General features: G+C 44.6%; 1 protein-coding gene across 1 annotated transcript in view; it reads right to left on the minus strand.

The window, feature by feature from the left end:
* The window catches only part of PAOX (polyamine oxidase), a 112,895-nt gene that overhangs the window by 72,395 nt on the left and 23,035 nt on the right, over positions 1 to 17,465 (minus strand). Inside the window, exon 2 of the mRNA XM_082267663.1 lies at positions 14,078 to 14,561. Coding sequence (XP_082123789.1) covers positions 14,078 to 14,561 — 484 coding nt within the window. The remainder of the gene's footprint in view (positions 1 to 14,077; positions 14,562 to 17,465) is intronic.

A 17,465-nucleotide genomic window follows, 5' to 3' on the forward strand; every position in this document is an offset into this window, starting at 1 on the left:
CCCTTAATCAACACATCCAAGGACTCCCCAAAAAGGCGAGACCCATCATAAGGCAGATTGGCTAAGATCTTACGTGAAGATTGGTCCACCGATCAACATTTCAACCAAACCAGGCGGCGAGACAACACCGCCACGCTGTGCACACGTGCAGCCAACGGGACTAAGTCCAAGTCCGCATCACACAGATACATGACACCCTGGTGGATTTGATCCACCATATCCAGGGTCGCTGACGAGGCCGAATCGGCCACTAGGACGCGCCTAAGCATCTGCGTCCAACTTGCGACAGCCTGGGCCGCCATGAGAGAGGCAAACAGAGCCTTAAGCATAGAACCCGTAATAGAGTAAGTATGATGGGCAAGAGACTCCAATCTCCTATCCGTGGCATCACGGAACACTGGGGAATCCTCTGCAGGAATCGCAGTAGATTTGGTTAAAACCGCAATTGCGTGATCCACCGGGGGTGGCACACACCACCGTTCATCAGTGGAAGGCGAGAAAGGATAACACAGCTTGAACCTACTTGGCACAGCAAAAGGTTTGCGTAGATTGCGCCATTGTTCCTTAACAGCACGCTGAAAATCATCATTGCAGGGAAAAACCTGCGGCGTCCTGCGTTTTCTCTGCGTCCCATAAGCCGCCAAGGCAGCGGGGGGACACACTTCATCCTGCAAAAGCAGCGTTTGTTTTATGGAAGCAATCAATTCATCCATGATTGCAAGCTCTTCAGGCGAGCCAGGGGGAGAATTATCAACCCCTTCAACTTCAGCCTCCACCTCGGACCCCACTAGATCCAGGGAGGAGCGGGACCCCGATAAGGAGACCCCCGCCATAACAGCCCCATCACCTTCACCCTCAGAATCAGAGGAAAGAGAAACTCTGGGTCTCTTGGTAGATTGAGCAGCCACCAGCATCTGCACCTGAGCAGCAAGGCCAGCCAAAATAGTGGCTAAATCCCCCCCTGGGGGGGAAACAGCGGTCCCCTGGCTATCCACCAAGGCGGTAGGAAATTTGCCCTCCTGAGAATCCATTGCCCCAATATCAAAATGCCGGATAATAAAGGGTTAACTGCCCCTTTAACAAGCGCGGCGAGCGCAGCCCACCGCACCACACACAAGCACAATGAGACCCCCACAGGGACAATAAAACTGACACAGGCAATGGATAAGAAGGATATAACCTGAGGAGACCCTCGCCGCTGCTGCTGCCTCGATCGGTGTACCCAGGAGAAGAGGAAGTGATGTGACCAGGGCGCTCTATTAAAGCCTATGGGAGGCTACAAGAAAATGGTCGCCATGCATGTAGAACATGCGGCCGGAGCGAGTGTAGGCAAAATGGCGCCAAACCGCCGCTCCACAGTACAGTAATGCACACATTTCAGCCATATATAAAAAACATGGTAGATCACCGCAGCGATCGCTGTATAGTGCCCAAACATGTCACAAAACATGCCCCACAGCACACAGCTTCTCACACTGACAAAGCTGACACACATAGTGTCACACAGCTCCCCCCCCCCCCTCCTTGCAGCCCACAGCATGCAGCCGAGTGATAGGGAGACAAACAGTGAGAACAGAGGCAGGTTACACAGTCCCAGACTGACCACAGGTCCCCACATAGATACACTTACCTCACAATGGCGTGGGGGACCCGCACAGGCGAACAAGCCGCTGCACATGAGGCAGGGAGAGTCGCATACAAGACGCACAAAATGGGGGTTAAGAAACCGCACAGCGTCCAGTAAGGTAGCCACCTCACCAATCATCCCTGCACCAAACAGGGATGGGTCGTTCACTGGGCCAGGAGCGTTACCTGGCTGAACGCTCGATGGCAGGCTGGGAAGCCACTGACCCACGACCTGCGACCAGGGGGATCAGCCCGAGACCCAGCCCGCATGATCCTCTTCATCAGAAGAACTAACTAATGCTGACAAAAAGAACAGCTAAGTAAAGGTAGAGAGAAAACTCAAACAAAAAAATCAAAAAAGAAGAAAGAGTCTGGGGCACAAAGCCCCAGCACAGAGAGAGCCAGCCACTCCTGACAAGCTAGACATTGAAACTGAGATATGGTTGCAGGAAGTAGGAGGGTATTGACTGAGGGGACCACCCCTTGAGGGTGGGATATGTTAAAAGCTTTAATGTTAACATATTCTGTTGCCTAGCTACTCCTTCGGAGCAAAGTCTAATACCCCATATGTGACGAATATGAAGAGGCGGCGACTGTCGGAGGACGTAAGAGAAATTACATTTTCAACTTTGTCTTTTAAAAAATATCCAATATACTCAATTTATGTCATATATTTTGGCCAAAATGTATTTAGCTACAGGTCTTTGACAAAAAAAATCTCACTGAGCGAATTTTTTATTTGTTTGCGCAAAAGTTATAGCGTCTACAAACTATTGTGTAAATACTGGAATTTATGCAGCTTTTACTTTCTGACCTATCTCATTTCATGAAGTGCTAAAATGGCAGGGCAGTACAACCCCCCCCCCCCCCCACAAATTACCACTTTTTGGAAAGTAGACATCCTAAGGAATGTCTTGAGAGGCATGCTGAGCTCATTGAATATTTCATTTTTTTGTCACAGGTGTTTGAAAAATAACTAAAAAAAACAATAGTTTTTTTTTTTTTTTTTACACAAAGTTGTCATTGAAATGATATATTGCTCACACAAGCCATGGGTATATGTGTAATTACACCCCAAAATATGTTCTGCTGCTTCTCCTGATATCTCCAGGGATACCACATATGTGAGACTTTTTGGGAGCCTAGCTGTATACGGGACCCCGAAAACCAATCACCACCTTCAGAATTTCAAAGGGCGTACATTTTTCATTGCATTTTCTCACTACCTATCACAGTTTGGAGGCCCTGAAATGTCAAGATACCACAACCCCCCCCCCCCCCCCCAAATTACCCCATTTTGGAAAGTAGACACCCCAAGCTGTTTGCTAAGAGGCATAGTGAGTCCATGGAATATTTTATATTTTGCCACAAGTTTTGGGAAAATTAAATTCTTTTTTTTAACACAAAGTTGGCACTAAAAGATACATTTCTCACACATGACATGGGTATATGTGGAATGACACCCCAAAATACATTCTGCTGCTTCTCCTGAGTATGGGGATACCCCATGTGTGAGACTTTCTGGGAACCTAGCTGTGTACGGGACCCTGAAAATCAATCACCATCTTCAGGTTTTCTAATGGCGTAAAATTTTGTTTTTACTCCTCACTACTCATCACAGTTTCGGAGGCCCTGAAACTTCAAGATAGCACAAACACCCCCAAATGACCCCATTTTGGAAAGTAGACACCCCAAGCTATTTGCTGAGAGGCATGGCGAGTCCATGGAATATTTTATATTTTGCCACAAGTTTCGGGAATATTACATTTTTTTTTTAACACAAAGTGGTCACTAAAAGATAAGTTGCTCACACATGCCATGGGTATATGTGGAATGACACCTGAAAAAAATACATTCTGCTGCTTCTCCTGAGTACAGGGATACCACATGTGTGAGACTTTTTGGGAGCCTAGCTGTGTACGGGACCCCGAAAACCAATCACCACTTTCAGGTTTTCTAATGGCGTAAATTGTGCATTTCACCTCCGCACTACCTGTCACAGTTTCGGAGGCCCTAAAATTTCAAGATAGTACAAAACCCCCCCCAAATGACCCCATTTTGCAAAGTAGACACTCCAAGTTATTTGCTGAGAGGCATAGGGAGTCCATGGAATATTTTATATTTTGCCATGTGAAATGACACCCCAAAATACATTCTGCTGCTTCTCCTGAGTACAGGGATACCCCATGTGTGAGACTTTTTTGCAGTCTAGCCAAGTACAGGACCCCGAAATCCAATCACCACTTTCAGGCTTTCCAAGGGCGGAAATTGTTGATTTCACTCCTGACTACCTATCACAGTTTCGGAGGCCATGAAATGCCAAGACAGCACAGCCACCCCCCCCCCCCCCCAAATGACCTCTTTTTGGAAAGTAGACACCCTAAGCTATTTGCAGAGAGGCATGTTGAGTGTTTTGCAGATCTCAATTTTTGTCACAAAGTTTTGGAATTTGAAAAGAGAGGAAAAAAAATGCATTTTCCTGTTCATTTTCCAAAATAAATGAGAGCTGCAAAATACTCACCATGCCGATCAGGAAATAGCTTGAGTGTCTACTTTGCAAAATGGGGTCATTTGGGGAGGGGGGGGAGGTTGTGCTATCTTGGCATTTCATGGCCTTCAAAACTGTGATAGGTAGTAAGGAGTGAAATCAACAATTTACTCCCTTAAAAAGCCTGAAGGTGGGGATTGGTTTTCGGGGTCCTGTACGTGGCTAGACTGCCAAGAAGTCTCACACATGGGGTATCCCTGTACTCAGGAGCAGCAGCAGAATGCATTTTGGGGTGTCATTCCACATATATCCATGGCATGTGTGAGCAATATATCATTTAGTGACAACTTTGTGTAAAAAAACAAAAAGAATAAAAATAATTTTCCCGAAACTTGTGGGAAAATATAAACTATTCCATGGACTCATCATGCCTCTCAGCTAATAGCTTGGGAGTGTCTACTTTGCAAAATGGGGTCATTTGGGGGGGGGGGGGGTTTGTGCTATCTTGAAATTTCAGGGCCTCTGAAACTGTGACAGCTAGTGCGGAAGTAAAATGCACAATTTAGGCCATTAGAAAACCTGAAGGCGGTGATGGGTTTTTGGGGTCCCATACACAGCTAGGCTCCCAAAAAGTCTCACACATGTGGTATCCCTGTACTCAGGAGAAGCAGCAGAATGTATTTTGGGGTGTCATTTCACATGTACCCATGGCATGCGTGAGCAATATATCATTTAGTGACAACTTTGTGTGAAAAAAACAAATTGTCACCTTCCCGAAACTTAGGGCAAAATATAAAATACTCCATGGACTCAATATGCCTCTCAGCAAATAGCTTTGGGTGTCTACTTTTCAAAAAGGGGTCATTTGGGGGGTGTTTGAACTGTCCCAGCATTTTATGCTCAATCTTAGCCACACATCACCCACTCTTCTAACCACTTGAAAACCAAGCCTTTTCTGTGACTTTTTGTTTACATGAAAAAATTACTTTGAACCCCCAAACATTATATATTTCTTTAAAGCAGAGGCCCTACAGAACAAAATGGTGGATGTTGCAAATTTTTTTGTAACATGGTATTTGCGCACAGATTTTCCAAACTCAATTTCTGCGGAAACAAATACATTTTTTTTTAAATTAAATGCACAAATACACTATATAATTCCAAATTGTTTGATAACATTTAAAAGATGATCTTATGCCGAGTACATAGATACCAAACACGACATGCTTTAAAAATTGCGCACGCCTGTACAGCGGCAACAAACTAGGTACATTTATAAAAGTCTTTAAAAGTCTTTACAGGTTACCACTTTAGACTTACAGAGGAAGTCTACTGCAAGAATTACTACCCTCGACCTGACGTTTGCGACGATACGTTACATGCATGCTGCAATTGCGGTTTACATATGACACTAGACCAAAGCTTGCGTGCGCCTTTGAACGCAAGCACGGGGGGACAGGGGGGGGGCTTGATTTTTTTTTTATTTGCTTTTTTTATGTTATTTTGACACCTTTCCTTTAATTTTTTCTTTTTTAATCATTTTTATTGTTATCACAGTGAATTTAAATATCCCCTATGATAGCAATCTGTAGTGACAGCTACTCTTTTTAAACAAAAATTGGGGTCTTTTAGACTCTAGATCTCTCCTCTGACCTTAACGCATCTGACCACACCAAAATTGATGTGATAAAATGCTTTCCCAATGGCACTGTTTATTTCTGGCGAAACAGAAGTCATGAAATGCTCGTAGCTTCCGGTATCTTAGGCCATAGAGATGATTGGAGCCATTCTCGTCTCCAATCAGCTCTATGGTTAGATAATTGAACCACCGGCTACACTCTCGGGTTAACCGGTGGGACAGGAGAGCACGAGAAAAACTGCGGAAGGCGGCGGGAGGGATGGGTGAGTTCCCTCCCACTGCTTGTAAAAGCAGTCTAGCGGGCAATTATCTGCTAGGATTGCTTTTACATGTAAAAACGCTGGCTGTAAAAACGATACCAAGATGATGCCTAAAGCTGCAGGCATCATCCTGGTATAACCACTCGAAGTCCAGCAACGTACCAGTAAACCGCTGGTCCTTGTTTGGCATATAGTGTAGGTTTTTTTTTTTTCATGCAGCCTGTGGGCTGAATGAAAAAAAGAGAACCTGACAGAAATCACCACAGGAAAATTGTGTAGTATACACACCATTAACCGCCCAAACATCCAAACCCACTTATTTAATGGCGGGTATACATGACAATATTCCACGTATACCTAAAGGTATTTTAACTGCAGTGGTGAAATCAACCTACCACAGCGCTGCCATCAGAGGTATCCATATATGCTGAGCGCAAAAGCTGTTTGTGTCAGAATATATAAAATCAGTGTGGCAGCCAACGAGTACCTGCAAAGGAAACAGGTTAAGAAAAGAATGAAAAACAAACAAAGTACAGTAAAAGTACAGTAGGAAGAGTAGAAGAACATAAAAATAACTGAGAAGACAACTGTTTTTGGCTTTTTTATTTTATATTTATTTTTTTTTTAATTTTTTTTAACACTTTTTTTTGTGAACTGCAATTTTCCAGCTTAGGGTCTCTCAAAATGTCGATAGCCATCGAACATCTTTCGAGACCCTGTGTTAGTGTGCCCTACACTATGTTGTGCTGTACCCTACACTAAAACTCCACTAGTGTGTGGTAGCGCTCGAAACAGAGACCAGGTTGGTCAGGACAGGTGGGACAATAATAGTGCCTAAATGTGTGTCGCGCCTAAATCCGCGCCTGCTACAGACAAGACATCTTCTTTGGGGGCGTCTTTGGGTAGGGGTACTCAGGAGGACATGTGAAAATGCCTCTCATGCAGCTGGCTCACTGCATCTGGAAGGGGAAGTTGGGCAGGAACACGTCCTGGGTACAGGTAGGCATTGATAATCTCTTCCTGGAATTCTCCAAAGGATCCGGTTCGTCCTGATGCCCTGTATCGGACAAAGGCGTTCAGCATAGCCAATTGCAATAAATAAACAGACACTTTTTTATACCAGCGTCTGGCTTTACGGGCAACTAAGTACGGCACCAAAAGCTGGTCGTTAAGGTCTACCCCTCCCATATTAAGGTTACAGCCATGGACACAGAGGGGTTTCTCCATAACGCCAGTTGCCGTAGTAATTTGGATCGTCGTGTCTGCGTGAAGGGAGGACAGAACGAAAACATCCCGTGTATCCCTCCACTTCACTGCAAGCAATTTGTCCGTTTTCAAGCAGGCTCTCTCCCCCCGACTAAGACGGGAATTTACAAGCCGTTGGGGGAAGCCACGGCGATTAGGTCGCATGGTGCCACATGCGCCAATTTGTAATTCGAGAAGGTGACTAAATAGTGGCATGATTGTTTAAAATTTGTCCACGTACAAATGGTACCCCTTTCCGGAAAAGGGTGACACCAAGTCCCAAACTATCTTTCCGCTGCTCCCTATGTAGTCTGGGCAGTTGGGGGGCTCCACAGTGCAATCTTTTCCCTCGTAGACCCGGAAACTAACTGTATAGCCTGTGGCCCTGTCACACAGCTTATACAGCTTGACCCCATATCTAGCACGATTGCTGGGGAGATACTGTTTCATAGCAAGGCAGCCAGTAAACTTAATCAGGGACTCGACAACGCAGACAACTTGTTGGGGGTAAACAAGGCTGCAAACCGCTGACTGAAGTGGTCTATGAGGGGCAGAATTTTGTGGAGCCGATCATATTCAGGGTCTCCCCGAGGACAACAGATTTCATTGTCGTTGAAATGCATAAATCGCAGAATTTGCTTGTATCTCGCCCTGGACATGTAGGCAGAGTACACGCGCATATGGTGAATTGGGTTAGTGGACCAATATAGCCGCATCTCACTCTTTTTGGTTATGCCCATGTTGAGGGAAAAGCCCAGAAAGGTTTTAAACTTTTGCTCTTATCTGACATGGTCAGTATACTGTAAGCCTCTGCACTACTGTACCACCGTTTTGACATTTTAGTAACTAAATTTACCGGTACAGTAGTGTGACTCACAGGTAAAAAAAGCACCTGGTTGTCAAGGACTATTTCAACCGCTACCAAAAAAAAACTGCTAATGCTAGCAGGGATCAGGCCTGACTCTGCTAACACAGCGGTTTTGTGTGTTGTGTTTTTTTGTAAGTGACAGTAATCTATCGATTACTACACTTGCCTGGGTGTGGTGGGGTGGGGTTATCTGGGCGGAGGGGGTTAAACGCAGGTGCTGGCAGGAATCAGTGCTGACCGTGCAAACACCATGTTTTGGGAACCCTAAACTATGGGGATGCTAGTATAGTTCTGATCAGATCAGATATTGATCTGTTCAAACACTATACTAGTAATGGAAGTGTGTGTGTGTGTGTGTGTGTGTGTGTGTGGTAATCAAGGGGTTATTTCTAACTATGCGCCGGGGATCTGCGCTTTCTTAGACTGACGTTAACACTAACTAATGTCACTTGTGACACTAATAATAGTGATCAGAAAAAAAAACTGTACACTATAAAAGTGACACTGTGACAGGGCAAAGAAGGGGTTAACTGGGAGTGATCAGGGGGTTAAATCTTTATTGGGGGGGGGGGGTGGCGGGGACCCTAAACCTACTTGGGACAGAAAATAATTTGCTAGCGCTAACTCAAGTCACAATCACACTAATACAAACATACAGTAAACCACTATATTACCTGTGTATAGTGTGCAATGTGACAGGGGGGAAGGGGTTAACTGGGGGTGATCAGGGGGGGATCAGGGGGTTAAATCTTTATTGGGGGGGAGTAGTGGGTATCCTAACCCTAAAAGGAATGGCCACAAGCGCTAAACCTGGTCACAAGTCACACTGATACAGTTATATAGGAAACTGCTATATATTGTATGCAGTGTGTGTTGTGACAGGGGGTGTAGGGGTGATCAGGGGGGATCAGGGGGTTAAATCTTTATTGGGGGGGGGTGGCGGGGACCCTAAACCTCCTTGGGACAGAAACTAACTCGCTAGCGCTAACTCAAGTCACAATCACACTAATACAAAATACAGTAAAACACTATATTACCTGTATATTAGGGTGCAATGTGACAGGGGGGAAGGGGTTAAATGGGGGTGATCAGGGGGTTAAATCTTTATTGGGGGGGTGGCGGGTATCCTAAGTGTAAAAGGAACGGCCGCAAGCACTAAACCTGGTCACAAGTCACACTGATACAGTTATATAGGAAACTGCTATATACTGTATGCAGTGTGTGTTGTGACAGGGGGTGTAGGGGTTAACTGGGGGTGATCAGGGGGTTAAATCTTTATTGGGGGGGTGGCGGGGACCCTAGACCTCTTTGGGACAGAAACTAACTCGCTAGCGCTAACTCAAGTCACAATCACACTAATACAAAATACAGTAAAAACACTATATTACCTGTATATTAGTGTGCAATGTGACAGGGGGGAAGGGGTTAACTGGGTGGTGATCAGGGGGTTAAATCTTTATTCGGGGGGTTGCGGGTATCCTAAGTGTAAAAGGAAGGGCCGCAAGCGCTAAACCTGGTCACAAGTCACACTTATACGGGTATATAGGAAAATGCTATATACAGTATACAGTGTGTGTTGTGACAGAGCGGCGGGAGCGAGCGACGTACCGATACATCGGTTTGCCTGTAGGGGGCTGACTGCCGCAGTATATAGTCGTGCGGCGGTCGGCAAGTGGTTAAAAAAGGCCTGGATTCTTTCCTGGGTGTACTTAATATAAATGGGTACTAATATTTATAGGTAAAGTTGATCCAGGAAATATCCGATCGCCTCTCAAGGGATCAGGAAGGAATTTTTTTCCCCTGCTGTAGCAAATTGGATCGTGCTTTGCTGGGGTTTTTTTCACCTTCCTCGGGATCAACTGTGGGTAGAGGATTGTGTATATGGCATTGTATGGTTGGGTTTTCTTTACTGGTTTTTTTTTTTTTTTTTTTTTTTTTTTTTTTATATTGGTTGAGCCAGATGGACTTGTGTCTTTTTTCAACCTGACTAACTATTTTAGTGTATTTTTAGCAAACATATTGTTTTGATAAACATTTGTACAAATATTGTGGGGCCTAAAAAATCAGTAGCACATTCTTTTTATTCTACTGGTCCTGTGCTTTCAGAAAATATATGGTTTGGGGGGTATTTTACAAACTCTGAAAGCCAGAAGTGAAAAAATATTGCAAAAATGGTCCAGCCAGCTGAGTTTAAAAGTGGAGCGCCGGGCTTGGCAGAGAAAACGTTAAAGGTTCCTAAAGCATTTAGTATGAAGCAATGGCAGGCATGGTTTTAGTTTTCAATTACCGTATATACTCGAGTACAAGCCGACCCGAATATAAGCCGAGGCCCCTAATTTTACCACGAAAAAGTGGGAAAACTTGTTGACTCGAGTATAAGCCTAGGGTGAGAAATGCAGCAGCTACCGGACCCAATTGGACCACCGCAAGACACAAAACAGGGGCTGAGGGCATGGTACAGGAGATGGTTCAGGATATGGAGCAGGTCATGGTATAGGCATGGCACAGGTCATGGTACAGGCATGGCACAGATGATGGTATAGGCATGGCACAGGTCATGGTACAGGCATGGCACAGGTGATGGTATAGGCATGGCACAGGTGATGGTATAGGAATGGCATAGTAGGTACAGACATGGCACAGTAGGTATAGGCATGGCACAGTAGGTATAGGCATGGCACAGTAGGTACAGGCATGGCACAGGAGATGCAGTGCTGCGGGCATGGTACAGGAAAATGTCCTGTACCATGCCCGCAGCACTGCATGAGGAAATGCAGGGGCTGCGGAGGAGTCTCACTTACCTGTCGATGAGGCGCCTTAAATTTGTGAGGCGCCTATGCAATTTGTTTATAATGAATGGGCTTTCTTGAGGTAACACATGTTAACATGTGCATGTTTAAGCTCTGCAAAGCACTGCCCAAGTGTGAAAGGAGCCTAAGGTCCTTTTTACACCTGAGCATTTTTTAGCTCAAAAAACACTTATCTCTGGAAACTCAAAACGCCCAACAAGCAAAATCCCATTAATTTCAGTGGCCCTTGTTCACATATGAGCATTTTGTCGCCTGAAGCAAAACGCCTGAAGTTCAAAAAAGTACATGAGCCTCTTTTTTGGCAGGCGTTTTGTTACATGTCAAAGGCTCCAAACACCTGCAAAAAAACGCCTGAAAATGCCCATAAAAACACCTGAAAACGTTATGCTCAGGTGTGAAAGGAGCCTTAATGTTCTTATCTATGTTTTACTGTGCCCAAGCTTTAGTTTAACATTTGCTGGAACCCAAATATGTTGGCTATTTTTCTGGACACCCCTAAAATTTGTTTTAAATAGAACATTACAAGAACAGTACAAGGTGAATAGTCTGAGGATCCCAAAAAATATTTGATTCCCATCACTGCTATCAATCAACTTTCAGGTAGAAATGGAGCCCTCATGTTGCTCATGGGCTTAAAGTGTTACTAAACCCAGAACCTGCATTCACTATATCTTGTCTCCCACAGTACAAAGAGCGCGGAAATGCAATTATTTTAGTAAATATAAACTGCTAAATACCTTTTCTCATCAGCAGTATATAGTAGTCTTGTGACTTGTACAAACAACAAAAACATAAGCGATAGGCTGAGAAGAGAAGGGCATATTCAGGAGTAAGTTCTGGTTTAAATGTCCATAAAGTTCAAGTATGGGCTGATTGCTGGACAATGGAGAAATACTGGCTGTAGAAGGCTGCAGGCTCTGATGAGAGCTAGAAGAAACTCTGTGGAAATGCACAACAAGAGAGAAAGGAGAGCAGCGCCATCTAAGTGCAGTATAAAAGATGCGTTTAACCACTTAAGCCCCGGAAGATTTTACCCCCATTCCGACCAGGGGGTATTTTGCGATTCGGCACTGCGTGAATTTAACGCACAATTGCGCGGTCGTGCGACGCTGTACCTAAACGAATTTGACGTCCTTTTTTTCCCACAAACAGAGCTTTCTTTTGGTGGTATTTGATCACCTGTGCGATTTTTTGATCACGCGCTATAAACAAAAAAAGAGCGTCAATTTTGCAAAAATAGCAATATTTTTCACATTTTTTTATATGAAATTTCCCCAAAAAAAAATGTAAAAATCAAAATTTTTAAAAATTTTCGGCCAATTTATTTTATGCTACCTATGTTTGGTAAAAAAAATCGCAAAAAGCGTATTTTGATTGGTTTGCGCAAAAGTTATCGCGTTTACTAACAAAGGGAAAGATTTTTGTCATTTTTGTTGTTTTTTTTTTTAACGCGTAATGGAGGCGATCTGCGATTTTTTTTGCGGTACTGCGACATTGCGGCGGACAGATCGGACCCTTGACTGACATTTTTGACACTTTTGGGGTTACCAGTGACATTTCTACAGTAATCAGTGCTATACATATGCACTGTTACTGTAAAAATACACTGGTAGTGAAGGGGTTAACTTTATTTGGAAGGGAGGGGCTGTGTGTGTCCCTAGGGGCGTGGTTTCTACTGTGATTGGCTGTGGCTCTAGCTGTAAGGACACTGATCAACGGATCTACATACCAGATCCGTTTTATCAGTGTCTTTGCAGCGAGGAGAATGACAGGCAGTTTGTTTACACAAGCTGCCTGACATTCTCCCTCTCCCCCGCCGATCGCCGAGTGACCGGCGGACATCGGGTCCGCTGGTCACACGCGCGGGGGGGTCCGTGACCACGCGGGAGCGGGAGCGCGCCCCGGGGGGCGCGCGCTCGCTCCCTAGACCCTCACAAGCAAGCAACGTAGCCCTACGTTAGTTTGCCTGTGAGGGGCTGACCGCCGACGTAGATAGTCGTGCGGCGGTCGGCAAGTGGTTAATAACATCAGACAAATGCAAACTCACAAGATGGGCATGATAAACCGGCATGTAAAGGGTTCATCCACTCCAGTGGGAGGATGAGCAGCGGGGATCCGGGGAATCTTCGCTGGTTCCGGCTGTGCTGGTGGTTCCCAGCACTTCCAGGTACGCAGTGTCCCTCAGAGAAGAGCCACTAACTTCACTTCTGGGTAGAAGGTGGAGTGGGAGGTGCATGCATTCGAAGCATGCGTGCTTCTTCCTCAGGCAATTGCTGCTCGTCCTCCCACTGGAGTGGATGAACCCTTTACATGCCGGTTTATCATGCCCACGTTGTGAGTTTGCATTTGTCTGTTGTTATTAAACACATCTTTTATACTGCACTTAGATAGCGCTGGCTCTCCTTTCTCTCTTGTTGTGACTTGCATCAGCTCTTAGGAGGAGATTTCATTCTCCTCTGATCCTGTCTGGACAGTGCTAATTGGCCCTTTGCTGATCATATGCACTCTCCCAAGAAAAAAGAAAAACTCTCTAGCAATACACACCAAACTGAGCATGTGCAGCCTGACTCCTAATGCTCTGTTCTATCAAGAGATGGATTGGAGTCAGTTAAAGAAGAGAAGTATCAGAGAGATAGGATCACACAGCCTTTATACACAATGCAGAGGATTATCTCCTTAGTTTCCACAGTGAGTATAACAAGCATGATTTACTAGATTTACAGACCGAATTTACGGTTGTGGGTTTAGTAACACTTTGACCGCATTCACACTAGTCCGACTTGGACCGCGACTTGTCAGCCTGACAAGTCGCGGTCCGTTACGCTCCTATTGTGCGGTACAGGAGCCGTTCTAATAGGAGCGACACAAGTCGCTCTGACTTAGAAAAAGGGTCCTGTACTACTTCGGGGCGACCTGGAGGCGACTTGCATAAACATTCATTTTATGAAGTCCGTGCAAGTCGCGCTGAAGTCGCGCTGCACGTGACTTCACAGGTCGCCCCCGAAATCGGAGCGACGTAGTGTGAACCGGCACTTAAATTTGTTTTGCTTTTTTTACCATAAAATAAACATTTCCAAAACCACAACTTTTATTTGCCTAGAAAAGGTTACCACTTTAAACTGATTTTTTTTGTGTACTTACTTAGGAAAGGTGCAATCCAGTCCTAGAAACATTTTATACTCTCCGTAGGGACAAAGAGCCACATGGTCCATTGTATGGGTTCCGCTTACACAACACTCAATATTAAGAAATGACCTTAAAATTGCCATATTAAGCTCACATGTGTCCTTATCCCATTCCTTTGAGCTGCGTAAAATCTCCTGGCGTAAGAAACTTCCCACGTTGGCATCTGGACTGCATGTATCCTTTGTGAAATTACGAGCATTCTCCAGCCACTCAAAGTATAAACTTGTTAAATTCATCACTAATGGCCCACTGATTTTCTTTCCAGAGCTGGTATAGATAACAGGGATGTCAGGGGGGTGGCCTGCCACGTCCATTTTCTGGTTCTCCTCAAGCAGGGCATCAGGACTTAAAAGATTATACTGGGCTGACAGCTGGAAAACTGGGTTCTCAGGGGACGGTCCATGAATCCACTGTGCACCGATCTCAGCCAGGCCTTTTGCTTAAAGTGAAAAAGAAATAAATAAAAAATGTATTGCATTTTCTTAAAATAAAAAAATAAAAATAAAAACAATTGTTTAACCTAGGCCTTTTAAAACATTTCATTTTAAACTGCAGCACAAGCAAATACATACTGAATTCTCAGGATTCCAAGCTCCAAAACATTTTAAACACAAAATAACTATTATCCGTGCAATGCTTCTGGCAGGAACCAGATCAATTCTGATTGGTCAGAGCTAACCAATCAGATTCCATCTGGACTGTCTCAGAAGTGCCAATGGAGTACAGGGAGAAGAGCAGGGATTTAAAAAAATACCTGGACTAATGGAGCAGCTACGTGGGTGCTGACAGCTCGGCATCCCCGGAGGAAAGTACAGCGGGGACTGTGGGCCTGGTTTAGGTTAGGTGAACTAACCCTTTAGAGTCGGTTCACACTACTCCGACTTGGGACACGACTTGTGTGCCCTCAAGTTGCCCCAAGTCTCTTGTCATCACAAATTCAATGTCATCACAAATTCAATGTGAATGAATAAGAGCCGTCTTAATATGCACTACTGAAGTCGCTCCGACTTCAGAAAAGGTTCCTGTACTACTTCAAGGCGACCTCTATCCGACTTGTGCACATAGACTTCAATGGGAGTCGCCTCTAAGTCGCATCCTTATCTATTTTCAAGCGACCTGTTATCAGACTTTCCAGGAAGAAGAAAAAGATTAGCCAGGCATTCCCCACAGACAAAGTCGCCTATCATTTAAGTCTCTTCAAAGTAGTGCACAAGTCTCTTCCAAGTCTCTAAACAAGTCTCTTCAAAGTCAAGCTAAAAAGTCGCTCCTTCATGGGGCGACTTTTTGGTCTCAGTAGTGTGAACCGGCTCCTAAAGTGATATTTTTAAACATAAAAATATTTAATAACAAACATGTTATACTTACCTGCTCTATGCAGTGATTTTGCAAAGAGCAGCCCAGATCCTCCTCTTCTCAAGTCCCTAGCCGGCGCTCCTGGCACTTCCCTCCAAGCTTGCTATGAGAACACCCAAGCCCAGCCACTGCTCTGTGTGTCCAATCAGACAGAGAGCAATGGCTCGGCCCCAGCCCCTCTCTCTCCTCATTGGCTCACTAACTTTGATTGATAGCAGCAGGAGCCAATGGTGGCCGCTGCTGTCTCAGCAGAGGGAGAGTCGCAGACAACTGAAGCTCTTGTGCAACATCGCTGGATCAAGATGGGCTCAGGTATTAGGGGGGCTGTTGCACACAGAAGGTTATTTAGCTTAATGTATAGAATGCCTTTAGAACCAGACTTTGAGAATGGAGCTGCAGGTAATTTTTCATTGCATTTTCTCACTACCTCTAACGGTTTAGGAGGCCCTGAAATGTCAAGATACCACAAAACCCCCCCCAAATGACCCCATTTTGGAAAGTAGACACCCCAAGCTGTTTGCTGAGAGGCATGGTGAGTCCATGGAATATTTTATATTTTACCACAAGTTTTGGGAAAATTACTATTTTTTTTTTTATTTTATTTTTTTACACAACGTTGTCACTAAAAGATAAAATTCTCACACATGACATGGGTATATATGGAATGACACCCCAAAATACATTCTGCCACTTCTCCTGAGTATGGGGATGCCCCATGTGTGAGATTTTTTGGGAGCCTAGCTGTGTACAGGACCGCGAAAACCAATCAACCCTCTCAGGTTTTCTAATGGCGTAAATTGTGCATGTCACCTCTGCACTACCTGTCACAGTTTCGGAGGCCCTAAAATTCCAAGATAGCACAAACCCCCCCCCCCAAATGACCCCATTTTGGAAAGTAGACACCCCAAGCTATTTGCTGAGAGGCATGGTGAGTCCATGGAATATTTTATATTTTGCCACAAGTTCCGGGAAATATATATATATATATTTTTTTTTCACAAAGTTGTCAGTAAATGAAATATTGCTCACACATGCCATGGGTATATGTGAAATGACACCCCAAAATACATTCTGCTGCTTCTCCTGAGTACAGGGATACCCCATGTGTGAGACTTTTTTGCAGTCTAGCCGAGTACAGGTCCCCGAAAACCAGTCCCCGCTTTCAGGCTTTCCAAGGGCGTAAATTGTTGATTTCACTCCTGACTACCTATCACAGTTTTGGAGGCCCTAAAATTCCAAGATAGCACAAAACCCCCCCAAATGACCCCATTTTGGAAAGTAGACACCCCAAGCTATTTGCTGAGAGGCATGGTGAGTCCATGGAATATTTTATATTTTGCCACAAGTTCCGGGAAATATATTATTATTATTTTTTTGTTTGTTTTTTTTACACAAAGTTGTCAGTAAATGATATATTGCTCACACATGCCATGGGTATATGTGAAATGACACCCCAAAATACATTCTGCTGCTTCTCCTGAGTACAGGGATACCCCATGTGTGAGACTTTTTTGCAGTCTAGCCGAGTACAGGACCCCGAAAACCAGTCCCCACTTTCAGGCTTTCCAAGGGCGTAAATTGTTGATTTCACTCCTGACTACCTATCACAGTTTTGGAGGCCATGAAATGCCAAGACAGAACAACCCCCCCCCCCAAATGACCCCTTTTCGGAAAGTAGACACCCTGAGCTATTTGCAGAGAGGCATGTTGAGTGTTTTGCAGATCTCACTTTTTGTCACAAAGTTTTGGAAATTGAAAAAAGAGGAAAAAAAATGCATTTTCCTGTTTTTTCTTCATTTTCCGAAAAAAATGAGAGCTGCAAAATACTCACCATGCCTCTCAGCAAATAGATTGGAGTGTCTACTTTGCAAAATGGGGTCATTTGGGGGGGGGTTTGTGCCATCTTGGCTTTTTATGGACTTCAAAAGTGTGATAGGTAGTAAGGAGTGAGATCAACAATTTACGCCCTTAGAAAGCCAGAAGGTGCAGA

The sequence above is a fragment of the Pelophylax lessonae genome, assembly GCF_965119305.1.
Source record: "Pelophylax lessonae genome assembly, chromosome: 9".
NCBI classification, from domain to species: Eukaryota; Metazoa; Chordata; class Amphibia; order Anura; family Ranidae; genus Pelophylax; species Pelophylax lessonae.